Source organism: Hypanus sabinus, unplaced genomic scaffold (genome assembly GCF_030144855.1).
Source record: "Hypanus sabinus isolate sHypSab1 unplaced genomic scaffold, sHypSab1.hap1 scaffold_995, whole genome shotgun sequence".
NCBI classification, from domain to species: domain Eukaryota; kingdom Metazoa; phylum Chordata; class Chondrichthyes; order Myliobatiformes; family Dasyatidae; genus Hypanus; species Hypanus sabinus.
Window position 1 is genome coordinate 111,194 of NW_026781852.1, and position 27,309 is coordinate 138,502.

Consider the following 27,309-nt stretch of genomic DNA (forward strand, 5'->3'; position numbering starts at 1 on the left):
AAGAGTACTGTGTGCATTCAATGTATAAGGAGGAAGATGTTGCCTACAAGGACTGCTCCGTCATCCCAGTTGCAGAGTGTGGGGCCACTTTATCTGGTGAGTCTGGATTTCCTGTCAATAGAGCCTGATGCCAGCAACATGGCGAATGTCTTGGTCGTTATGCGCAAGCCTTCCCTACCAAGGATCAGAGGGCATCCACCGTAGCCAAGGTGGTGAAGTGTTTTGTTTATTATGGCCTCCCCAGGTAGACAGGAAAGAGCCCAGAGAGTGTCTGAAGCTGAAGAACTAGATGAGGTAAGGAAGTCCCAAATCTGAGGTGAGGAGACCCTCAGATTGACTGCCCTATGTTGCCCCCGGGTAAGAGACTGAGGCACCTATCCCCTTGGTGAGCTATGTCACGGCCATTCACACCTGGGTTGGACTTTGTAGTTTGTATGAAGGGGTGACAAACTATCTCAACGTCATGAGGACATGACTAATTTTGGTGGGGGGAGAGTGGAACAACCTGGGAAAGTTTTCACTGCTAATGTAATGGTCTTCTGTAAAAGCAGAGTTTGGGCTATGATTAGAGAGAACAGGTGCTTTGGAGTTTGAGCTGGGTCCTTTGTTCGGTGGAAATGACAAGAGAAGACACCGGAGAGAACCAGTCATAGGATTTGACCCAGATTTATTGGAACCAGATGCCAAGATCGACTGAGGATTGGTGAATATGCATTTTGGAAAGAGTTGAGCTCCAACTTGTGCACCTTTGCCTGTTTAATTATAAATGGACACTTTAGGTTATTTTCTTTACTAACCCTTTAGCTAAGATTGACAATTATAATTCCTTTAATCGTATGCAGTGTATTGTCTGTTATTTCTTGACACTGAGTCGCAACAGGGTAGCAAATTACGCAGCGTCCACACAGACCGGGGTTTGGGGTTGGGTGTCGTCTCTAACTCACGGGTTTGGTGGGACCAGAGTGTGTTTGATGACTTTCAAAGTCAAGGAAACAAGCTGAGTTTCAACTGAATAAATAGTGTTGCCACACCAAAGAACACAGAACAGCACGATACAATGATAACCTTTTAACCTGCTCTAAAATCAACCCAACCCTTCTCTTCCAAATGGCCCTCCATTTTTCTGTCATCTACCTGATGTTCCCTGGACTCGCTCCAATACCAACACACCCCATGATACGGTGCCCTAAACTGTTCACAACACTCTGAATGCAGCCCAATCAACACTCTTTCAAACCTCAGCATTACGTCCTTACCCACGGTGCTGGACTTCAGCTCGGCCTCCACCGCATCATAGTGCGTTGAGAATTTCTTGTCGATGTTGGACTTGACCAGATTCTCCTGTAACGTCAAGGTTAAAAACAGTCAGCAAACCCGTCTGGTTCACCCAACAGTCCACCAACCAAGGGGGGAGTTTGCTTTCACAGCAAACCACAGGCAAACACTCAACACGGCCCCCACTCCAGCTTTCAGACCATTCAGCCCATCATGACAGTGCCCGGCAATGCCTGCCCCCACCCCGACCACCACCCCCCCCATTCCCCCGATCCGCTCTTCTCCACTCAGTCCCACAGGCTTCTCCCTCCCCTGAGCAAAAGTCACTGCTGTGTCCACATACTGGCCATCTGGGCAGCAAATCCCAAATCAGAACCGACCTCCCATTGTTCCATTGCAGATTCTCCCACATCTGACTCCCTGTTTTGTGATGTACTCACCCCTCACTGTGCCAGTGATAACCACCCCACCACCGTCCTCCCCATCACTTCACCCATCTCCCCACCCTCCCATCACTTCACAAATCTCCCCACCCTCCCATCCCCACCACCGTCCTCCCCATCACTTCACCCATCTCCCCACCCTCCCATCACTTCATAAATCTCCCCACCCTCCCATCCCCACCACCGTCCTCCCCATCACTTCACCCATCTCCCCACCCTCCCATCACTTCACAAATCTCCCCACCCTCCCATCCCCACCACCGTCCTCCCCATCACTTCACCCATCTCCCCACCCTCCCATCCCCACCACCGTCCTCCCCATCACTTCACCCATCTCCCCACCCTCCCATCACTTCACAAATCTCCCCACCCTCCCATCCCCACCACCGTCCTCCCCATCACTTCACCCATCTCCCCACCCTCCCATCCCCACCACCGTCCTCCCCATCACTTCACCCATCTCCCCACCCTCCCATCACTTCACAAATCTCCCCACCCTCCCATCCCCACCACCGTCCTCCCCATCACTTCACCCATCTCCCCACCCTCCCATCACTTCACAAATCTCCCCACCCTCCCATCCCCACCACCGTCCTCCCCATCACTTCACCCATCTCCCCACCCTCCCATCCCCACCACCGTCCTCCCCATCACTTCACCCATCTCCCCACCCTCCCATCACTTCACAAATCTCCCCACCCTCCCATGCCCACCACCGTCCTCCCCATCACTTCACAAATCTCCCCACCCTACATCCCAATACCCCATCCAGCACCCTGACACCCCACCATGTGCCCAAACCCCCACCCTACATCCTAATACCCCATCCTGCACACCGACACCCCACCCTGTGCCCCAACACCCTCACCCTACACCCCAATACCCTGACCTACACACCTTGTGCCCTGACACCTCTCCCTACACCACAAAACCCCCCCAACACACCCCAAGAAGAGCTACGAGAAAGGAGGCGGCGCACAGATCCGGGAGTTTAAAAGGGAAAAGCTCCGTGGGAGCTCGGCTTTAACCAGAGTACCAATCCTGTTTTGGAGAAAAGGGAAGGTTCAGGCATAAAAGGGAGACACTGCCTAGTGGAGCGGTCATCAAAGGAGTGGTCTGAGTCAGAGTGGTAGGGCTTCAGCGAGGTAAGTGGACTTCACTTTTCCTTGCATTTTTTGAGGAAGAGAGAGCATGTCTGTAGGGTTAGTACTTTCCTCTAGGTGTCTGATGTGAGAGTCCTGGGAATCTTACGGTCTCCCAGGTGGCGCCAGGTGCACTGAGATACAGCTCCTGACAGACCGTGTTAGGGATCTGGAGCTGCAGCTTGAGGACCTACAGCTTATTAGGGAATTAAGCAGGAGAAAGAGAGGAGTTACAGGCAGTTAGTCACCCTGAGGCAGCAGGAGTTAGACAAGTGGGTGACTATCAGGGAAGAGCTCAGATTGTAGAGAGCACCCCCGTGTCCATCCCCCCTCAGTAATTGTTATCTCATTTTGGATGCTGTTGAGGGGGGTGACTTGACAGAGGCTGACCACGGCGATCGGGTCTCTGGCACTGAGCCTGGTTCCACAGTGCAGAAGGCAAAGAGGGAGAGTCACAGGGGATTCCATAGTGAGGGGAACAGACAGGAGGTTCTGTCAGCCTGATAGAGATACCCGCATGGTGTGTTGCCTCCCAGGTGCCAGGGTACAGGATGCCTCGGATCAGGTCCAGAATATTCTGAAGGGAGAGGGTGAACAGCCAGAAGTCTTGGTACACATTGGTCCAATGACATGGGTAGAAAAAGGGAGGAGGTCCTGAAGAGACAATTCAGGGAGTTGGGTAGGAAGCTGAAAAGCAGGATTTCCAGGGTAGTAATCTCAGGATTGTTGACTGTGCCACATGCTAACGAGCGCAAGAATAGCATGATCAGGCATATTAATGCGTGGCTGAGAGACTGGTGTAGGGTGCAGGGCTTTGGGTTCCTGGATCATTGGGACCTCTTCTGGGGGAAGTACAACCTGTACAAAAAGGACAAGTTACACCTAAACCCAAAGAGGTCCAATATCCTAGCAGGCAGGTTTAATAGAGCTGTTAGGGAGGGTTTAAACTAATTTGACAGGGGGATGGGAACTGGAGTGATAGGGCTGAGGAAGGGGAAAACAGAAATAAATCATGGAACAGAGATGATAGAAAGGACAGGCAGGAGATGAGGCATAATCACGGCCAGTGGGACGATCTTGAAATTCAACTACAGATGGGCAAGTATGATGTTGTGGCCATCTCTGAAATTTGGCTAAAGGATGGCTGCCATTGGGAGCTGAAGATCCAAGGATATACGGTGTACTGGAAAAATCGGCTAGTAAGCAGAGGGGGTAGTGTGGTCCTGTGAATAAGAAATAATATTAAATCATTAGAAAGAAATGACATAGGATCGGAAGTTGGAGAGTCTCTGTGGGTTGAGTTAAGAAATGGCAAGGGTAAAAGGACCCTAATGGCAGCTGGGATGTGGATTACAAATTACAGCAAGAGATAGAAAAAAGGCAATGTCATGATAATCGTTGGGGATTTTAACATGAAAGTGGATTGGGAAAACCAGGCCAGTACTGGACCTCAAGAGAGAGAATTTGTATAATGTTTGGCTTTTTAGACAGCTTGTTGTTGAGCCCACTAGGGGATAGGCTGTGCTGGACTGGGTGTTGTGCAATGATCTGGAGATGATAAGAGAGTTTAAGGTTAAGGAACCCTTAGGGAACACTGATCACAATACGATCCAGTTCACTTTTAAATTTGAAAAGGAGAAGCTAAATTCCAATGTGTCAGTATTTCAGTGGAATAGATGAAATTACAATGGCATGAGAGGGGACCTGGCCAAAGTTGACTGGAAAGGGACACTAGCAGGAAGGACAGATCAGTAATGGCTGGAGTTTCTGCGAAAAATGAGCAAAGTGCAAGACAGATACAGTATATTCCAAATAAGATGTAACTTTCAAAGGGAAGGACACTACCGTGGCTGACAAGTGAAGTCAGAGCCAAAGTAAAAGCAAAAGAGAGGGCATACAAGGAAGCCAAAGCTAGTGGGAAGATAGAGGGTTGGGAAGCTTTAAAAAACTTGCAGAAGGAAACTAAGGTCATTAGGAAGGAAAAGATGAATTATGAAAAGAAGCTGACAATTAATATCAAAGAAGATACTACAAGTTTTTTTAAGTATATAAAGGGTAAAAGAGAGTTGAGGATAGATATAGGACCAATAGAAAATGACGCTGGAGATACTGTAATGAAAGATGCAGAGATGGCAGAAGAACTGAATGCATATTTTGCATCAGTCTTCACAGTGGAAGATGTCTTCAGTATACCAGACATTCAAGAGTGTCAGGGAAGTAAAGTTTCTGCAGTGAAAATTACGACTGAGAAGGTGCTCAGGAAGCTTAATGGTCCCAGGGTGGATAAATCTCCTGGACCTGATGGAATGCACTCTTGGGATCTGAAGGAAGTGGCTGGAGGTGTTAACAATGATCATTCAAGAATCGATAGATTCTGACATTGTACCCGATGGCTGGAAAATTGCAAATGTTGTTCCGCTATTTAAGAAGGGTGGGAGGCAGCAGAAAGGAAACTATAGACCTGTTAGCCTGACATCAGTGGCTGGAAAGTTGCTGCAATCAATTGTTAACAATACAGAGTACCTGGAGGCACATGACAAAATAGGCCAAAGCCAGCATGGTTTCCTGAAAGGAAACTCCTGCCTGACTAACCTACTGCAATTTTTTGAGGAAATTACAAGCAGGGTGGACAAAGGAGATGCAGTAGATGTGGTGTACTTGGATTTTCAGAAGGGCTTTGACAAGGTGGTGCACATGAGGCTGCAGAGCAAGATAAGAGCCCGTGGAATTACAGGGAAGTTACTAGCGTGGGTGGAGCATTGGCTGGTCGGCAGAAAACAGAGAAAACAGGTTGGCTGGCTGATGGTTACCAGTGGATTTCCATAGAGATCATTGTTGGGACCGCTGCTTTTTACGAAGTATGTCAATGATTTGGACAATGGGATTAATGGGTTTGTGGCCAAATTTGCCAATGATACAAAGATAGGTGGAGGAGCGGGTAGTGTTGAGGAAACAGAATTCCTGCAGAGAGAATTAGTTTAGGGAAATGGGCAAAGAAGTGGCAAATGAAATACAAGGTTATGCACTTTGGTGGAAGAAATTAATGGGCAGACTATGATTCAGATGGGGAGAGAATTCAAAATGCAGAGATGCAAAGGGACTTGGGAGTCCTTGTGTAAGATACCCTAAAGGGTAACCCTGCAGGTTGAATCAATGGTGCAGAAGACAAATGCAATGTTGTCATTCATTTCATGAGGTATAGAATATACGATCAAGGATGTGATGTTGAAGCTCCAAAAGGCATTTGTGAGGCCACACTTGGAGTATTGTGTGCAGTTTTGGGCTCCTTATTTTAGAAAGGATATACTGACATTGGAGAGAATTCACAGAAGATTCACAAGAATGATTCCAGGAGTGAAAGGGTTACCATAAGAAGCTCTTGGGCTGTATTCTCTGGAGTTCAGGAGAATGAGGGGGATCTCATAGAAACATTCCAAATGTTAAAAGGCCTGAACAGATTAAGTATGGTAGGGGAGTCTAGGACAAGAGGCAATGACTTCATGATAGAAGGACGTCCATTTGGAACAGAGAAGAAGAGCAATTATTTCAGTCAGAGAGTGGTAACTCTGTGGAATAAGTTGTCATGAATGGCTGTGGAGGCCAAGTCAGATATAGGTAGGTTCTTGATTAGCCAAGGCATCAAAGGGTATGGAGAGAAAGCGAATAATTGGATCAGCCCATGATTAAATAGCGGAGCTGACTCGATGGGCCGAATAGCCTGCTTCTGATCTTATATCTTACGGTCTTAATACCCCACTCTGTACACGAACCACCCACCTGACAAACCAATTCCCCTCACTACATCCTGCACCCTTAATCTCCTCACACCGCTCCTACATCCCAAAGGCCCCTCACTCTCCTTTCATTATTCCCCACTATCCCATCCCTTCCTCCATACTCTCCCCACCAATTCCATCACACCCAATATCCCTTTCTCCCACTTTTTGTTTACTCACCTAATTCTCTATACACCCAATCCCCTCTCCACTGCCACCCCCACATGCTCCTCATCCCTTCCCCTCCCCCAGAGTGGGTCGCGGTCCCTTTAAGAGCCGCCATCTTGACCTCAGCGATCTTCTGCTTGAGTTGTTGCAGCTGCTCCCGCTGCTTCTCTCGTTTCTTCATCAGCTGCATGGCCCGGCCGGCCTCGCTCGCCGCGCCCTTGTACTGCGCCATGCCGTCCCCCCTTCTCAGCCCACACCGCAGCCGCCGCTCCCTCCCCTCAAACTCGTACGCGGCCCCGAAGCCGAACAAACAGCCGCCACAACACTCGGCGCAGGCGCACTAGCGGTGTGCGCCGGCAACTGGAAACAACCCGCAGGCGCCAGTGCCGGCGTCCCAGCGTCTTCTCCCCTAATGCCGGGCGCGCGCAGGCGCACTGGTTCATCTCTCCGGGAAATTGATGCGGGATCGGCAACGCATGCGCACAAACATAGGAAATTACTGCTGCCGACGCGCATGCGTACTCTCCTCCCAAATGAGGGAGCGCCGCGTTGTTTGGAATAGTGAAGGAGCGCCGTGGTGTTGTTGGGAGGCGTTTTTAAAGATGAATTTGAAATCCAGATGCTGGGAAAGATTCCCATGGTGCTCTCCCATTGCCGCTTCCGCAACAAACGGGCTGTCGGAATGTAGTCAGCCTCGCTCCTCGTTGGCATTGATAGACCGGTCGTGGTTAACTAGCCGACTTCTAGAGTATATTAGCCCTGATCACCGAATAGCAGGGCAGATAGAGGCGCTGTTTCTGCTTAGGTTGAGATCGTTGTTTATATTGCTATATTTCTACACTATTCTTGGTTGGTGCGACTGTAACGAAACCCAACTTCCCTCGGGATCAATAAAGTTTGGCTGGCTGTGGTTTCCAACCCTCACCCCCTTTCTCTCTCCAAGTGCCTATGCTCCCAAGTCCACCCGCCAGGATCAGCCCCTCCCTGCCTCTTCCCAAACTTCCCTCTCTGCTGGCCTGCCATCAGAAGGGAAATAGGCCCTTTGGCCCATCAAATCTGTGCCAACACTACATCAACCCTTCCTCCTGGTCCACCAAAATTCCCAAAGCCGCCCCCGCCTCCACCGTACCACTCGCGCGTCGGCGGATTGACCCCATCTCACTGGGATGCTGAAGAAATTGGCGGTGGCCAGGAGTAATCTACACGATTTGCACAGAGTGCTGCAGGTGAGAACTGAAAGACCTGCAAACTGTCTGAAATGGAAGCTCCAACACAAGGGTTATAGATTCAGCCAATGTCCTCATGGTCACAATCCTCCCCACCCTCAATGCCTCATGAAGGCAGCATCATGAGATATGAAGATCCAAGATGGCGGCGCGACGCAGCTTGCAGCGGCCACTCCGGAGCTGATTATCTGTTATTTGTGAAGTGGGGTGCTGTGCGCAATCATAATCGATTGAAAACGCACATGGGAGCACAGAGGAACATCTGGAAATCTCCAGGAAGACCTTCTTCATTGCTACTGCTGCTGTGAGGTTCAGGACTCTGCTGGGAAGAACAGGCCCCCAGTCCTCGGGGTCGCGTTGCTGATGGCCGTTGGCGGAGCCGTCTTAATATGCTCGGCAGAGGATGGTGCTCAGAGAAGCTGTGCCGGAGGGGATGGTCGTCGGCTCGATGGACTCGGAGTCCGCTGTGGTCAGGTTGCTGTCAGTGTGTGCTGCATCTGCTTGGCTGGGTTCGACAGAGCTTTCATTGTCTGCTGTGTCTGCGAGGCTGAGTCGGACAGCGCCGTGGAAGTCCATAGTGGGGGTACCCCCTTCTGCCGCCAGCGTGGGATGGCGAGTCTGTCGGGACCCTGGGGACTTGTGGAAACTGTGTGGTGATATCTTTTGAACTTATAGTCCTTTAACATCTATGAACTATTTTTACTGTGCCCATGGTCTATTTTTTAATCAATTATGCTATTGTTTGCACTGTTGTAACTATGTGGTTTTGTGCAGCTCTTGTAGCTTTAGTTTTTGGTCGTTTGTCTGATGGATTTGGAGCTCCTTTCCGGGGAACGCGCTAGACGGTAGCGCGATATCAATACGCAGCAGCCTCTCCGGACTCTGGATTGGGGATTGCCAAACTTTATGTGGATTTTCTGGTGAAGTCTGTTTTGTCATACGCTTTTGTGATATCATTCTGGAGGAATGTTGTCTCATTTTTTAACTGCATTGCATTTGTGGTTTCTAAATGACAATAAACTGAATCTGAATCATCATCAAGGACCCCCACCACCCAGGCCATTAGGAAGGTGTGTGAAGACCTTCACCCAATGTTTTAGCAACAGCTTCTTACCCTCCCTCACATTTCTGAACACACCCTCTCTATTCCTCTTTTGCACTGATTTTATTTTCCTGTAACTTATAGTAATTTTTTTTTGCACTGTGCCAAGGCCAACAAACACCAAATTTCTCTACTTTATATTAGAATCAGGTGTACTATCATCGGCATGTAATGTGAAATTTGTTAACTTAGCAGCAGGGCAACACAATAACACAAAATAGAAGAGAAATAAGTAAATCTTATTCAGTATACTTTATTCAGTATACTAATTGAACAGATTAAAAATAGTGCAAAAAAACAGAAATACTATATATTTTAAAAAGCAAGGTGGTGTCCAAGGTTTCAATGTCCATTTAGGAATCGGATGTCAGAGGGGAAGTAGCTGTTCCTGAATCGCTGAGTGTGTGCCTTCAGGCTTCTGCACCTCTGGCTGATGGTAACAGTGAGAAAAGGACATGCCCTGGGAGCTGGAAGTCCTTAATAATGGATGCTGCTTTTCTGTCACACCACTCCCTAAAGATGTCCTGGGTACTTTGTAGACTAGTACCTAAGATGGAGCTGACTAAATTTACAACCTTCTGCAGCTTCTTTCGGTCCTGTGCAGTAGCCTCCCCCTCCCCCCCCCCCCATACCAGATAGTGATGCAGTCTGTCAGAATGCTCTCCACAGTACAACTATATAAGTTTTTGAGTGTATATGTTGATATACCAAATCTCTTCAAACTCCTAATGAAGTATAGCCCCTGTCTTACCTTCTTTATAACTACATCAATATGTTGAGACCAGGTTAGATCCTCAGAGATCTTGACACTCTCTCCTCTTCTGATCCCTCTATGAGGATTGGTGTGTGTTCCTTCATCTTACCCTTCCTGAAGTCCACAATCAGCTCGTCTTACTGACTGATGTTGAGTGCCAGGTTGTTGCTGCAGCACCACTCCACTAATTGGCAAATCTCACTCCTGTACGCCCTCTCGTCACCACCTGAGATTTCTGCCAACAGTGGTTTTATCATTAGCAAATTTATAGATGGTATTTGAGCTATGCCCGGCCACAATCATGGGTATATAAAGAGTAGAGCAGTGGGTTAAGCACACACCGCGGCAACTGCTCTACCCGTTCATCAGCAAGGAGGGTATGTTATCACCAATCCATACAGATTGTGGTCTTCCGGTTAGGCAGTTGAGGATCCGACTGCAGAGGGAGGCACAGAGGTCCAGGTTCTGCAACTGTGATAATAAACCTAATTCTTGCTGGCTCTGAGAGGCTGGTGATTGACACCCAATGCTGCCCATGAATCATGTTGCTCCTCGGTTGACCAGAGTCCATCAGACCACTCTATGACCTGCCCTTGTCTCTCAAGCAAGTCTTGAGCAGAGGTGAACACCCTACCCTCGTCCAACCATGCAGTATCCACAGCCAAGGTCACCAACGCCCGTTTCCTCAGGAGGTAGAGAAACCTGGCACGTCCACATCAATCATTTATTTTAAATTGATGCACTGCAGCTTGGTGCGGTATCTGCAGCTTGGTGCGGTATCTGCAGCTTGGTGCGGTATCTGCAGCTTGGTGCGGTATCTGCAGCTTGGTGCGGTATCTGCAGCTTGGTGCGGTATCTGCAGCTTGGTGCGGTATCTGCAGCTTGGTGCGGTATCTGCAGCTTGGTGCGGTATCTGCAGCTTGGTGCGGTATCTGCAGCTTGGTGCGGTATCTGCAGCTTGGTGCGGTATCTGCAGCTTGGTGCGGTATCTGCAGCTTGGTGCGGTATCTGCAGCTTGGTGGGGTATCTGCAGCTTGGTGCGGTATCTGCAGCTTGGTGCGGTATCTGCAGCTTGGTGCGGTATCTGCAGCTTGGTGCGGTATCTGCAGCTTGGTGCGGTATCTGCAGCTTGGTGCGGTATCTGCAGCTTGGTGCGGTATCTGCAGCTTGGTGCGGTATCTGCAGCTTGGTGCGGTATCTGCAGCTTGGTACGGTATCTGCTCTAACCTGTGGCTGCAGGATGCGGGATCTGAACCCGCTGTCATATTCACTGCTGGATGTCATGAAATGTGTTACTAGCAGCAGCACAGTGCAATGTATAATAATTAAAGCTAAATTACAGTAAATATTAAAAATCGAAATGTTAGCGCAAAGAGAGAGAAAAAGAAGTGAGGTACTGTTCATGGGTTCAATGTCCATTTAGAAATCGGAGGGCAGAGAAGCTGTTCCTGCATCAGTCGAGTCTCTGGAGATCAACTACAGAGCTCAGTACACGGACTCTGTCCACACTTCTCGCTGCCTCAGAAACCATCAAAGACCCCACCCACTTCAAACATTCCCTCTTCCCCCCTCTCCCATCGGGCCGAAGATACAAAAGCCTGAAAGTATGTCCCACCAGTCTCAAGGACAACTTCTGCCCAGCTGTATGAGAGGACTGAATGGTCCCTCAGTACAACATGGTTCTTGGCTTCACAGTCCACCTTGCACTTTATCATCTGCCCGCACTGCACTCTGTAGCTGTTACACTCTACTCTGCATTCGGTTAATACTTTACTCCAGCTCAATCGCCGTGTAATGATCTGATCTGTATGAACAGTATGTCAGACAAGCTTTTCACTGTGTCTCAGCATGTGACAATAATAAACCAATTCCTTCTATTCACTGGAAACTACAGCCATTCTGGAGCAATTAAATAAACAGAACACAGAAACATAGTAAACCTACAGCACAGTACAAGCCCTCGGCCCATAAAGCTGTGCCAAACATGTCCTTACCTTAGAAATTACCTAGGGTTACCCATAGCCCAAGATTTTTCTACGCTCCATATACCTATCCAGGAGTCTCTTAAAAGACCCTATCGTATCCACCTCCACCAATGTCGAAGGCAGCCCATTCCATGCATTCACCACTCTTCTGCATAAAAATCTTACCCTGACATCTCCTCTGTACCTACTTCCAAGCACCTTAAAACTGCACCCTCTTGTGCTAGCCATTTGAAAAAGTCTCGGACTATCCACATGATCAATGCCTCTCATCATCTTATACAACTCTATCAGGTCACCTCTTATCCTCCATCGCTCCAAGGAGAAAAGGCCGAGTTCACTCAACCTATTCTCATAAGGCATGCTCCCCAATCCAGGCAACACCCTTGTAAATCTCCTCTGCACCCTTTCTATGGCTTCCACATCCTTCCTGTAGTGAGGTGACCAGAACTGAGCACAGTACTCCAAGTGGGGTCTGACCAGGGTCCTATATCAAGTCAACTTTGTCATTTCAACCATAACTGCTGGTACAGTGCATAGTAAAAATTAGACGTTTTTCAGGACCATGGTGTTACATGAAACAGTACAAGAACTAGACTGAACTATGTAATAAAAAAAAGAGAAAGCTATACTAGACCTCAGACCTACACTGGACTGCATAAAGTGCACAAAAACTGTGCAGCCATTACAATAAATAACAAACAGGACAGTAGGGCAAGGTGTCAGTCCAGGCTTCAAGTATTGAGCAGTCTGATAGCTTGGGGGAAGAAACTGTTATATAGTCTGGTCAAGAGAGCCTGACTGCTTCGGAGCCTTTTCCCAGACGGCAGGAGGGAGAAGAGAATGTAGGAGGGGCACGTAGGGTCCTTCATAATGCTGTTCCCTTTGCGGATGCAGCATGAAGTGTAAATGTCCGTGATGACGGGAAGAGAGACCCCGACGATCTTCTCAGCTGACCTCACCATCTGCTGCAGGGTCTTGTGATCCGAGATGGTGCAATTTCCGAACCGGGCAGTGATGCAGCTGCTCAGGATGCTCTCAATACAACCCCTGTAGAATGTGATGAGGATGGGTGGGGGGTGGGGGGTGGGAGATGGACTTTACTCAGCTTTCGCAAAAAGTAGAGACGCTGCTGGGCTTTCTTTGTATGGAGCTGTTGAGGGACCAGGTGAGATTCTCCATCAGGTGAACACCAAGAAATTTGGTGCTCTTTACGATCTCTACCGAGGAGCCGTCGATGTTCAGCGGGGAGTGGTAGCTCCGTGCCCTCCTGAAGTCAACAACCATCTCTTTTGTTTTGTTCTGTTCACATTAAGAGACAGGTTGTTGTCTCTGCACCAGTCCGTTAGCCGCTGCACCTCCTCTCTGTAAGCTGACTCGTCGTTCTTGCTGATGAGACCCACCACGGTCGTGTCATCGGCGAACTTGATGATGTGGTTTGAGCTGTGTGTTGCAGCACCGTCGTGGGTCAGCCGAGTGAACAGCAATGGACTGAGCACACAGCCCTGGGAAGCTCCTGTACTCAATGTGATGGTGTTGGAGATGCTGCTCCCAATCCGGACTGACTGAGGTCAGGAAGTCCAGTCAGGAAGTCTAGGATCCATGGTGTTCAGGCCCAGTAGGGTCAGCTTTCCAATCAGTTTCTGAGGGATGATTGTGTTGAATGTTGAACTGAAGACTATGAACAGCATTCGAACGTATGTGTCTTTTTTGTCCAGGTGGGTTAGGTGGGCTGACTTGACTTGACTAACCTTGCACGGGTTACCTTATCAAATGCCTTGCTGAAATCCATATCTACATCTACTACATCTACTGCTCTACCTTCATCAATGTGTTTAGTCACATCCTCAAAAAATTCAATGAGTCTCGTAAGGTATAACCTGCCTTTGACAAAGCCATGTTGACTATTCCTAATCATATTATGCCTCATGAATCCTACCTCTCAGGATTTTCTCCATCAACTCACCAACCACTGAAGGAAGACTCACCGGTCTATAATTTCCTGGGCTATCTCTATTCCCTTTCTTGAATAAGGGAACAACATCCACAACCCTCCAATCCTCCGAAACCTCTCCCGTCCCCATTGATGATGCAAAGATCATCACCAGAGGCTCAACAATCCCCTCCCTCGCCTCCCACAGTAACCTGAGGCACATCTTGTCTGGTCCCAGTGACTTATCCAACTTGATGCTTTCCAAAAGCTCCAGCACATCTTCTTCCTTAATATCTATATGGTCAAGCTTTTCAGTCCGCTGTAACTCGTCCCTACAATCACCAAGATCCTTTTCCATAGTGAATACTGAAGCAAAGTATTCATTAAGTACCTCCACTATCTCCTCCGGTTCCATACACACTTTTCCACTGTCACACTTGATTGGTCCTATTTTCTCACGTCTTATCCTCTTGCTCTTCACATACTTGTAGAATGCCTTGGGGTTTTCTTTAATCCTGTCCACCAAGGCCTTCTCATGGCCCCTTCTGGCTCTCCTAATTTCATTCTTAAGCTCCTTCCTGCTAGCCTTATAATTTTCTAGATCTCTATCATTACCTAATTTTAGAAAGGTAATGAGATAGTGTGAGAGGGAAGATAGGCAGGTGATATAGAAAGGACTTGTTCAGACGATGGTTTGAAATGTGTCTATTTTAATGCAAGGAGTATTATGAACAAAGCAGATGAGCTTAGGGCGTGGATCAGTACTTGGAGCTGCAATGATGTTGTGGCCATTACAGAGACTTGGATGGCTCAGGGGCAGGAATTACCTTTCGTAAGTTCTTCTTTTCTTCTTGACTAGGTTTACAACAGCCTTTGTACACCACAGTTCCTGTACCCCACCATCCCTCCCCTGTCTTATTGGAACATACCTATGCAGAACTCCATGCAAATATCCCCTGAACATTTGCATGGGAACATCCGTTTCCAATTTATGCTTCTAAGTTCCTGCCTGATAGCCTCAATTTCCCCTTACTCCAATTAAACGTTTCCATAACTTGTCTGTTCCTATCCCTCTCCAATGCTATGCTGAAGGAGATAGAATTGTGACCATTATCTCCAAAATGCTCTCCCATTGAGAGACTGAGGTTCATTTCCCAATACCAGATCAAGTACAGCCTCTCCTCTTGAAGGCTTATCTACATACTGTGTCAAGAAACCTTCCTGAACACACCTAACAAACTCCACCTCATCTAAACTCCTCGCTCCAGGGAGATGACAATCGACATTTGGAAAATTAAAATCTCCCAGCACAACCCTTTTACTATTACACCTTTCCAAAATCTGTCTCCCCATGTGGTCCTTGATGTCCCTGTTAACATTGGGTGGTCTATAAAAATATAAAATAATAAATAATAAAATAATAAAAATATAAAAAATAGAATTATTAACCCCTTCTGGTTCCTAACTTCCACCCACAGAAACTCAGTAGACAATCCCTCCATGTCTTCCTCAATTTCTGCAGCCATGACACTATCTCTGATCAACAGTGCCCCCCCCCCCCACCACCTCTTTTGCCTCCCTCCCTGTCCTTTGTGGAACATTTAAAGCTTGGCACTCGAAGGAACCATTCCTGTCCCTGAGCCATCCAAGTCTCTGTAATGGCCACAACATCATTGCAGCTCCAAGTACTGATCCACACCCTAAGCTCATCTGCTTTGTTCATAATACTCCTGCATTAAAACAGACACATTTCAAACCGTCGTCCTTTCTCTATCACCTGCCTATCCTCCCTCTCACACCGTCTCCAAGCTTTCTCTATTTGTCAGCCAACAGCCTCTTCCTCTGTCACTTCAGTTCTGTTCCCACCCCCCAGCAATTCTAGTTTAAACTCACCCCAACAGCCTTAGCAAACCTCCCCGCCAGGATATTGGTCCCCTTCAGGATTCAAGTGCAACCCGTCCTTTTTGTACAGGTCACACCTGCCCCAAAAGAGGTCCCAATGAGGCAGAAATCTGAATCCCTGCCCTCTGCTTCAATCTCTTAGCCATGCATTTAGCCTCCACCTCATTCTATTCCTAAACTCACTGTCACATGGCACAGGCAGATTACTACCTTTGAGGTCCTGCTTCTCAACTTTGTTGGTTTAGCTAGTTGTACTGGTCTGGCCAGATCCCAGCTTCCAGGCATTTCCTGCCCTGGCAGGCATTTATTACCTCTCCCTAACTGGTGGGGGAGTGGGGGTGAACTGCCCTCTTGACCAGCTGCTGGGGAGGGTACTCCCACGATGGGTGATAGATCACTACAGCACAGAAGCAGGCACTTTGGCCCATCTTGTCTGTGCTGAAATGTTTCTGCCTAATCCTATCTACCTGTACCTGGAACATAGCCCACCATTCCCCTCCCATCCATGCCCACTTGCGCAGGCAGCTCATTCCACACTTTCACCATCCTCTGCATGAAAGAGGTTCCCCCTCATGTTCCCTTTACACATTTCACCCTTCACCCTTAACCCACAACCTCTAGTTGTAATCCCATCCAACCTCAGTGAAGACAGCCTATCTATACCCCTCATAATTGTGTAAACCTCTATCATATCTCCTCTCAATCTTCTACACTCCGGGGATTAAAGTCCTAACCTATTCAATCTTTCCTTACAACTCAGATCCTCAAGTCCCAGCAACATCCCTGTAAATTTTCTCTGCACTCTTTCAATCTTATTTACATCTTCCCTGTAGGTAGGTGACCAAAACTGCACACAATACTCCAAATTAGGTCTCACCAACGTCTTATACAATTTCAGCATAACATCCTATCTCCTGTAGTCAGTACCGCGATTTATGAAGGCCAAAATACCAAAAGTTTTCTAATGACCTGTGATGTCACTTTCAATGGATTACGGACCTGTATTCCCACATCCCTGTTCTACCTCACCCCTCAGTGTCCTACCATCAACTGTGTAAGACCTACCCTGAATGGTCCTCCCATCGCTTCCAAAGCAATGGTGAGGCCGCACTTGGGAGTATCCTGAGCAGTTTTGGGCTCCAAAAGGATGCGAGACATTGGGAAGTATTCAAAGGAGGCTCACGAAAATGATTCCCGGATTGAAAGTGTTACTTTATGATTACTGATTGATGGCTCTGGGCCTGGACTCACTGGAATTCAGAAGGGGGAGGTGGTAGGAAGAGAGTGACCTCATTTAAACCTATCGAATGCTGAACAGCCTCAACAGAGTGGATGTGGAGAGGATGTTTCCTTTGGTGGGAGTCTAAGACCAGAGGCCACAGTCTCAGAGTAGAGGCATCCATTTAGAACAGAGATCAGAAGGAATTTCTTTAGCCAGAGGGTGGTTGGAATTCATTGTCACGGGCACCTGTGGAGGCCAAATCATTGGGTATATTTAAGGCAGAGGTCGATAGATTCTTGTTTAGTCAGGGCACGAAGGGATACGGGGAGAAGGCAGGAGATTGGGGCTGAGAGGGAAATGGATCAACCATGATGAAATGGCGGAGCAGACTCGATGGGCTGAATGGCCGAACTCTGCTCCTGTACCTTGTGGCCCAGCGCTGAACCTGAATGTGAGGCGCCCAAAGTGCATGTAGTGGAGGGAGCAGAGAGTCTGGGTGGAGGTGAAGGTAGACAGAAATACGAATGGAAAGGAAGGAGATCGATTTCACAGAAGAGAACACTTTGTGCAAGATCTGTACTGTTTAACCAAGAACAAAAGCACGGCGAGGTGAAGCGATAACGGCTGAATTCAGCATTGATATTTATTCAGTTAATTCACAGGGTCTGGCCCAGAGACAGAAGGTGTAGAGGAGCCCATGGTTTCTCCAGTGAGAGACCCTCAGCATGATCCCATTGGGGCAGGGTGAAGGGGTAGGGGCAATGAAGGGGTAAACGAGGCCAGGGCCTCACAGGGGCTGGCCCAGAGAGACAGAATGTGGAGGAGCCCAGCAAAAGACACCTCAGCATGATCTTATTGGGGCAGGAAGGGGGTAAATGAGGATAGGGCATCAGGCCACCAGTGGGGTGTAAAGCTCCCATCTCATTAATCCACTCAAAGAGGGCTGATGGGGCTGAGGATATGGGGTGGGGGGGGAGGAGACAGGTGCCTGAACCCCCACCCCTTGGGTGGCCACTCCCTACTGCTGGTCCTCGCCGAAGACGTCATTCTGCTTGCGTTTCATGTTCTCGAAATCGAATTCGCTGCCCGTCATCCGCCGGTAAATGTCCTTGATGTCATTACAGGTGGTCTCAAAGTGAGTGGTGGCGTCGTACGACTGCGAGATGAAGATCTGTAGGGCGAGGGGAGAGCGCAATGAGCGGGTGGGGGAGCAAGGGCCGGGCCAGTGGGAAGAGAGGCGCAGGGGAGAGGATGTGGAGGCGGGAGAAAGAGAGAGGGGAAGTGGGGGGAAATAGTGAAGGAGGGGTAGGGAGTCAGTGAGAGGTAGTGGTGGAGGGGATGGGGAGGGGGTGGGAGAGAAAGAGACGAGTGGGAGGGGAAGAGGAGTGCGAGGGAGAGGAAGAGAGGTGGAAGTAGGGAAGGGGAGTGAGGAGGAGGAGGAGATAATTACAGTTCACCATCCGAGCATTCCCACCATACCACCCCACTCCCCTTGGGGTCAGTATGGAGGGTGAGTGTTGCCCATTGCCCAGCTCCCTTTGGGTTGCCCCAGAACCCCTCTCCAAGGGGACAGTTGTTGCCCTTGGAATCCCCCTCCATCCATCCTCACTCCTCCACCTGGGGAGAGCTCTATAACCATCCTACTGTTCTCCCCCACTCACCTGGCTCTCCGTCCCATCGTCCAGCGGCTCGTACAGGTCACTGATGGCCACGAACCTGGGGTTAGAGGTTACAGGTCAGCAAGGGGGTCAGCCAAAGGCCTCCCAGCCTATCCCACCCCACCATCACAAGGCAACACATCCCTGCCACGGAGACACCAGACTGTAGTGAGTAGTGCAGCTGTTTCCCTTGTCGTGGATACTCAGGTAAAAGCCCTAACGCTGACATTCTGTCTAGAAACAGAAAACATACGGCACAATACAGGCCCTTCGGCCCACAAAGCTGTGCCGAACGTATCCCTACCTTAGAACTACCTAGGCTTTACCTATAGACCTCTATTTTTCTAAGCTCCATGTACCTGTCCAGGAATCTCTTAAAATCATTTCCTCCTCCACCATCGTCGCCAGCAGCCCATTCCACGCACTCACCATTCTGTGTATAAAAAACTTACCCCTGACATCTCCTCTGTACCTTAAAACTATGCCCTATCATGCTTGCCATTTCAGCCCTGGGAAAAAGCCTCTGATATCCACATGATCAATGCCTCTCATTAGCTTATACACCTCGATCAGGTCACCCCTCATCCTCCGTCGCTCCAAGGAGAAAGGGCTGAGTCTACTCACCCTATTCTTATAAGGCAGGCTTCCCCAATCCAGGCAACATCTCCTCTGCACCCTTTCTATGGTTTCCACCTCTAGTGAGGTGACCAGAATGGAGCACAATACTCCAAGTGGGGTCTGACCAGGATCCTGTATAGCTGTAACATTACCTCTCGGCTCTTAAACTCAATCCCACGATTGATGAAGGCCAATGCACCGTGTGCCTTCTTAACCACAGAGTCAACCTGCGCAGCAGCATTGAGCATCCTATGGACTTCCTATGATCCTAAGATCCCCCTGATCCTCCACACTGCCAAGAGTCTTACCATTAATACTATATTCTGCCATCATATTTGATCTACCAAAATGAACCACTTCACACTGACCTGGGTTGAACTCCATCTGCCACTTCTCAGCCCAGTTTTGCATCCTATCAATGTCCTGTTGTAACCTCCAACAGCCCTCCACACTATCCACACCACCCCCGACCTTTGTGTCATCAGCAAATTTACTAACCCATCCCTCCACTTCCTCATTTAGGTCATTTATAAAAATCACAAAGAGTAGGGGGTCCCAGAACAGATCCCTGAGGCACACCACTGGTCACCAACCTCCATGCAGAATATGACCCATCTACAACCACTCTTTGCCTTCAGTGGGCAAGCTAGTTCTGGATCCACAAAGCAATGTCCCCTTGGATCCCATGCCTCCTTACTTTCTCAATAAGCCTTGCATGTGGTACTTTATCAAATGCCTTGCTGAAATCCATATACACTACATCTACTGCTCTTCCTTCATCAATGTGTTTAGTCACATCTTCAAAAAATTCAATCAGTCTCGTAAGGCACGACCTGTCCTTGACAAAGCCATGCTGACGATTCCTAATCATATTTTGCCTCATAAATCCTACCTCTCAGGATCTTCTCCATCAACTTACCAACCACTGAATTACAGACTCTCTGGTCTATAATTTCCTGAGCTATCTCTACTCCTTTTCTTGAATAAGGGAACAACATCTGCAACCATCCAATCCTCCTGAACCTCTCCCAACCCCATTGATAATGCAAAGATCATCACCAGAGGCTAAGCAATCTCAGCAATTTGCACATTCTCTCCGTAACAGCACTCCGCTTCCCTCCCAAGTCCTGGCGACCTCCCAGTGTGGGGGTGAAGGTGGAATCTCGGCGGAGAGGTTGATGGGAATGAAGTATTGTCAGTACAGATACAGTGGGCCGAAAGGCATCTTTAACCTCTTCCCTCTCCACCTTGGTTCCCTCTCGTTCTCTGTCCTTCCTATCACCACCCCTTCTCCTAATGGCGTGACTCTTGGTAGCATGGAGGAACTGGGGGATTTTGACACCCAGGTCCATGAATCTCTTAATGTTACTGTGCAAGTTACAGAGGCATTGGCATGTTGGCCTTCATTAACCAGAGGATTGAGTTCAACAGCCACAAGGTAATGTTGTAGCTCTATAAAACCTTGGTTAGACGACAGTTGTGTTGGCGCGTGGCCAAGTGGTTAAGGCGTTCATCTGGTGATCTGAAGGTTGCTAGTTCGAGCCCTGGCTGAGGCTGCATGTGTGTCCTTGAGCAAGGCACTTAACCACATGTTGCTCTGCGACGACACCGGTGCCAAGCTGTATGGGTCTAATGCCATTGGTGGCATGGAGAGGGGTGACTTGCAGCTTGGGCAACTGCCAGTCTTCCATTAAAAAAAAAACCTTGCCTGGAAACTTTCCAAGGTTCAAATCCATGGCCTATCGAGACCAATGGCGGCCTACACTACAGATGACAGTTGGGAGTATAGTGTTCCGTTCTGGTCACCTCATTATAGAAAGGATTTGGAAGCTTTAGAGAGGAGATTTACCAGGATGCTGCCTGGATTAGAGAGCATTTTTTTTTAAAGTGCTTTTCTCTTTGGAGCGAAGGAAGATGAGAGGTGTACAAGGTAAGAGGCTTAGATTGCCTGGAGAGGCTTTCCCAGGGCAGAGATGACTCATACAAGGGGGCATTACTTTATGGTGATTAGAGGAAAGTATAAGGGGGCTGTCAGAGGTAGTTTTTTTTTGAAAAACAGACTGGGGTGGGTGTGTGGAACGTGCTGCCAGGGTGGTAGTAGAGGCAGATACATTTGAGACATTCGGGTGCGTCTCTCCCAAAGGAGGTGTAAAGCACTCCTTCCCTCCGCCAGTTGCAGGTCACCCTTGGGCAAGATGTAGCACCCACTTCGCCCCCCGATCAGGGTCACATGAAGCTATGGCCGTATGGCATGAAGTGATGGTCGTATGAGCAACTGGTGCAGATCACAAGTCCTGGTTCTGTGACCACTGACACCAGGCAGACAGTCATAATGGCTGGGGTCACCTGTCTTGTAAAGAAACTGCCCACTTCTGCAGAAAAATTTGCCAAGGACATTCATAGTCACCATAATCACCCATGCCATTCAACATGGGACATGATGAAGATGATGTCATATGCCACGGCACATAATGATGATGAGATAGACACATGGATGACAGAGAGTTGCAGAGTGAGATTGATATTACAGTACGACATTGTGGGCTGAAGGGCCTGTACTGTGCTGCACTCTATGCTCAACGTTCTGTTCTGACATATCCTACCCCCCATCGAAATGCAGAGCCATCTTGGGATGCAAGCCCACAGCTGCCTGAAAATGTTTGCAGGGGTTGATAAGATGGAAAAGGCGGCATTCTGTACATTTGCCCTCAATGGCCGGGGCTTTGAGAAAGAGTTCGGAAGTCAGATCGCAGCTCTGGTCAGGCCGTACAGTGGGTAGCTCTGGCTGCCCCTTTGCAGTAAGGATTTAGAGAAGCTGCAGAAGAGGTTCACCAGGATGCTGCCTGGACCAGTGACCGTCTCTGACCAAGAACGATCACGGTCAAACGACACAGTACAAAATGACGATGGTTCACCAGGATGCTGCCTGGACCAGCGCCCGTCTCTGACCAAGAACGATCACGGTCAAACGACACAGTACAAAATGACGATGGTTCACCAGGATGCTGCCTGGACCAGTGACCGTCTCTGACCAAGAACGATCACGGTCAAACGACACAGTACAAAATGACGAAGGTTCACCAGGATGCTGCCTGGACCAGCGACCGTCTCTGACCAAGAACGATCACGGTCAAACGACACAGTACAAAATGACGATGGTTCACCAGGATGCTGCCTGGACCAGCGACCGTCTCTGACCAAGAACGATCACGGTCAAACGACACAGTACAAAATGACGATGGTTCACCAGGATGCTGCCTGGACCAGCGACCGTCTCTGACCAAGAACGATCACGGTCAAACGACACAGTACAAAATGACGATGGTTCACCAGGATGCTGCCTGGACCAGCGACCGTCTCTGACCAAGAACGATCACGGTCAAACGACACAGTACAAAATGACGATGGTTCACCAGGATGCTGCCTGGACCAGCGACCGTCTCTGACCAAGAACGATCACGGTCAAACGACACAGTACAAAATGACGATGGTTCACCAGGATGCTGCCTGGACCAGCGACCGTCTCTGACCAAGAACGATCACGGTCAAACGACACAGTACAAAATGACGATGGTTCACCAGGATGCTGCCTGGACCAGCGCCCGTCTCTGACCAAGAACGATCACGGTCAAACGACACAGTACAAAATGACGATGGTTCACCAGGATGCTGCCTGGACCAGCGACCGTCTCTGACCAAGAACGATCACGGTCAAACGACACAGTACAAAATGACGATGGTTCACCAGGATGCTGCCTGGACCAGCGCCCGTCTCTGACCAAGAACGATCACGATCAAACGACACAGTACAAAATGACGATGGTTCACCAGGATGCTGCCTGGACCAGCGACCGTCTCTGACCAAGAACGATCACGGTCAAACGACACAGTACAAAATGACGATGGTTCACCAGGATGCTGCCTGGACCAGCGACCGTCTCTGACCAAGAACGATCACGGTCAAACGACACAGTACAAAATGACGATGGTTCACCAGGATGCTTCCTGGATTAGAGGGCGTGAGGTTGGGTTGTTTTCTCTGGAGCGGCGGAGATCTGATGAGGTTTATAAGATTATGAGAGGCATAGGTGAACTAGACAGACAGTATCCTTGTCCCAGGGTCGAAATGTCTAATACCAGAGGGTCTGCATTCAGAGAGAAGAGTAAATTCAAAAGGGATAAAGTCACAAATCATAGAAAGGTACAACACAGGCCCTTCGGCCCATTTAAAAAGCCTACTCCCATGGCCAGCTACAGGCAGGACCTCCCCACCACCACTCACTTCTGGTCAATGGGCTCAAGGAGATCGAGGGCAGGTTGGATCTCCACCTCTGGCTGCGCCGTCTCCACCGTGGTGCTGACAATAGCGATGTATTTGCCCTGGGCAGCCACATTGTGAGTGTGCGAGATCAGGCAGATGTAGATATCTGTTGGGGGGGGGGGGGTGGTTTGGGAATGAGGGTGAAGGGGGTCGGGGGGGGGAGGGTAGAGAGGAGAGAGATCATCAGTGCACTAATTCCCACGTGGCTTCACGACCTCCCCTCCCGACCCTGTCACACACCACCTCTTGGTGAGACTCTGCCCTGTGGACCCCACTGCCCCCTCATGGGAGGGGCATTCCTCCCTGTTGCAACTGGGCATTCCCTCCGCCCAAGACCATTCCCCCTCTAGTCCTAGACTGTACCACTAAAGGAAACCTCCCTCACCGAGGTCACCACTCACATGCCTCCCCCATCTCCTACCTTCTCTCCTGAAGGCACCCTCCCCCCACCGCCGGAGTCGATCACGCCAGCCGATCCCTCCTGTCCAACGGGATGCGGTGAGGGCGCGGTTTCCAATGATCCCAGTGAGGGCTCCCTCCCCACAGACTCACAGCTCGTCCAGGAGGAGCAGAGATCCGCATACAACCTCACCAGCTTCAATTGATGCCTCTGATGCTCCCCCCACACCCCCCATGACCTCCTCTACCTCAGTCAGACCAAGCACAGACAGGTTGCCCTGGGAAAATCACTTCAATTCCCCACACCAAGGTCTGTCCTCGGCCCTCTCCGCTGCCAACGTCGTGTTGTTCCCCCTGGGGACGAGTGGGTTTCTCAACCCAATGATTCTCCAACCAAGATAGTGACTTGGTTTCCCTCTGTCCCTCCATCTCCCCAGTCCTCCCGACCATCATCTGTGCACCCCTCCACACACAAACCCCTCCACCCTTGTCTGTCCCTCCATCTCCCCAGTACTCCCGACCATCATCTGTGCACCCCTCCACACACAAACCCCTCCACCCTTGTCTGTCCCTCCATCTCCCCAGTCCTCCCGACCATCATCTGTGCACCCCTCCACACACAAACCCCTCCACCCTTGTCTGTCCCTCCATCTCCCCAGTCCTCCCGACCATCATCTGTGCACCCCTCCACACACAAACCCCTCCACCCTTGTCTGTCCCTCCATCTCCCCAGTACTCCCGACCATCATCTGTGCACCCCTCCACACACAAACCCCTCCACCCTTGTCTGTCCCTCCATCTCCCCAGTACTCCCGACCATCATCTGTGCACCCCTCCACACACAAACCCCTCCACCCTTGTCTGTCCCTCCATCTCCCCAGTACTCCCGACCATCACCTGTGCGCACACACTCACCCCCACCCTTGTCTGTCCCTCCATCTCCCCAGTCCTCCCGACCATCATCTGTGCACCCCCACTCACCCCCACCCCTCCACCCTTGTCTGTCCCTCCATCTCCCCAGTACTCCCGACCATCACCTGTGCGCACACACTCACCCCCACCCCTCCACCCTTGTCTGTCCCTCCATCTCCCCAGTACTCCTGACCATCACCTGTGCGCACACACTCACCCCCACCCCTCCACCCTTGTCTGTCCCTCCATCTCCCCAGTACTCCCGACCATCACCTGTGCGCACACACTCACCCCCACCCCTCCACCCTTGTCTGTCCCTCCATCTCCCCAGTACTCCCGACCATCATCTGTGCACCCCTCCACACACAAACCCCTCCACCCTTGTCTGTCCCTCCATCTCCCCAGTACTCCTGACCATCACCTGTGCGCACACACTCACCCCCACCCCTCCACCCTTGTCTGTCCCTCCATCTCCCCAGTACTCCTGACCATCACCTGTGCGCACACACTCACCCCCACCCCTCCACCCTTGTCTGTCCCTCCATCTCCCCAGTACTCCCGACCATCATCTGTGCGCATCCCCCACACACACACACCCCCTTCCGCCCCTTGGTTCTGTGTTCCACCATCAGACTACACCCCCTTCATTCCTTTGTCACCTCTTATTCTCTGTCCCTGCCCACTCCCCCTCCTCACCCACCCAGCCCACACTCCCACTCCCCCTCACCCTACATTCCCACTCCCCCTCCTCACCCTCACCTCACAGCCTACACTCCCCTCCTCACCCTTACCTGGATCCACCTCACAGCCTACACTCCCACTCCCCCTCCTCACCCTCACAGCCTACACTCCCCCTCCTCACCCTCACCTGGATCCACCTCACAGCCTACACTCCCACTCCCCCTCCTCACCCTCACAGCCTACACTCCCCCTCCTCACCCTCACCTGGATCCACCTCACAGCCTACACTCCCACTCCCCCTCCTCACCCTCACCTGGATCCACCTCACAGCCTACACTCCCACTCCCCCTCCTCACCCTCACAGCCTACACTCCCCCTCCTCACCCTCACCTGGATCCACCTCACAGCCTACACTCCCACTCCCCCTCCTCACCCTCACAGCCTACACTCCCCTCCTCACCCCACTGGGTCCACCCATCCCCTCCTCAGTCTTGGTGCAACTCTCATCCCACTGGGTCCACCCATCCCCCCCTCAGTCTTGGTGCAACCCTCACCCCACTGGGTCCTCCCATCCCCTCCTCGGTGCAACCCTCACCCCACTGGGTCCACCCATCCCCTCCTCAGTCTTGGTGCAACCCTCACCCCACGGGTCCTCCCATCCCCTCCTCAGTCTTGGTGCAACCCTCACCCCACTGGGTCCACCCATCCCCTCCTCAGTCTTGGTGCAACCCTCACCCCTCTGGGTCCACTCATCCCCTCCTCAGTCTTGGTGCAACCCTCACCCCACTGGGTCCACCCATCCCCTCCTCAGTCTTGGTGCAACCCTCACCCCACTGGGTCCACCCATCCCCTCCTCAGTCTTGGTGCAACCCTCACCCCACTGGGTCCACCCATCCCCTCCTCAGTCTTGGTGCAACCCTCACCCCACTGGGTCCACCCATCCCCTCCTCAGTCTTGGTGCAACCCTCACCCCACTGGGTCCACCCATCCCCTCCTCAGTCTTGGTGCAACCCTCACCCCACTGGGTCCACCCATCCCCACCTCAGTCTTGGTGCAACCCTCACCCCACTGGGTCCACCCATCCCCTCCTCAGTCTTGGTGCAACCCTCACCCCACTGGGTCCACCCATCCCCACCTCAGTCTTGGTGCAACCCTCACCCCACTGGGTCCACCCATCCCCACCTCAGTCTTGGTGCAACCCTCACCCCACTGGGTCCACCCATCCCCACCTCAGTCTTGGTGCAACCCTCACCCCTCTGGGTCCACCCATCCCCTCCTCAGTCTTGGTGCAACCCTCACCCCACTGGGTCCACCCATCCCCTCCTCAGTCTTGGTGCAACCCTCACCCCACTGGGTCCACCCATCCCCTCCTCAGTCTTGGTGCAACCCTCACCCCACTGGGTCCACCCATCCCCTCCTCAGTCTTGGTGCAACCCTCACCCCACTGGGTCCACCCATCCCCTCCTCAGTCTTGGTGCAACCCTCACCCCACTGGGTCCACCCATCCCCTCCTCAGTCTTGGTGCAACCCTCACCCCACTGGGTCCACCCATCCCCTCCTCAGTCTTGGTGCAACCCTCACCCCACTGGGTCCACCCATCCCCACCTCAGTCTTGGTGCAACCCTCACCCCACTGGGTCCACCCATCCCCACCTCAGTCTTGGTGCAACCCTCACCCCACTGGGTCCACCCATCCCCACCTCAGTCTTGGTGCAACCCTCACCCCTCTGGGTCCACCCATCCCCTCCTCAGTCTTGGTGCAACCCTCACCCCACTGGGTCCACCCATCCCCACCT

The 27,309-nt window shown here is 50.7% G+C and overlaps 2 protein-coding genes across 2 annotated transcripts in view; both read right to left on the reverse strand.

Annotated features, from left to right (window-relative positions):
• Positions 1–1,053: 1,053 nt before the first annotated feature.
• LOC132390623 (protein FAM50A-like) lies at positions 1,054–7,176 on the reverse strand. The gene is made up of 2 exons (XM_059963220.1): positions 6,926–7,176; positions 1,054–1,341 (listed from the first exon to the last, which is right to left on the reverse strand). The coding sequence occupies exons 1-2, from the start codon at positions 7,034–7,036 to the stop codon at positions 1,069–1,071; spliced, it is 384 nt and encodes a 127-aa protein (XP_059819203.1). The 5' UTR covers positions 7,037–7,176; the 3' UTR covers positions 1,054–1,068.
• A 10,710-nt stretch (positions 7,177–17,886) lies between these two features.
• Positions 17,887–27,309, reverse strand: part of LOC132390624 (rab GDP dissociation inhibitor alpha) — a 36,521-nt gene continuing 27,098 nt past the window's right edge. The window contains exons 8-10 of the mRNA XM_059963221.1: positions 23,484–23,628; positions 18,587–18,641; positions 17,887–18,096 (exon numbers count right to left, since the gene is read on the reverse strand). Coding sequence (XP_059819204.1) covers positions 17,944–18,096; positions 18,587–18,641; positions 23,484–23,628 — 353 coding nt within the window. The 3' untranslated portion in view covers positions 17,887–17,943. The remainder of the gene's footprint in view (positions 18,097–18,586; positions 18,642–23,483; positions 23,629–27,309) is intronic.

Excerpts from the sequence above, each read along its gene's own strand:
- LOC132390623 (XM_059963220.1), bottom strand. The coding sequence starts at position 7,036 with ATGGCGCAGTACAAGGGCGCGGCGAGCGAGGCCGGCCGGGCCATGCAG. Across the intron at positions 1,342-6,925 it reads TCAAGCAGAAGATCGCTGAG|GAGAATCTGGTCAAGTCCAA; the intron begins GTCAAGATGGCG and ends TTGACGTTACAG.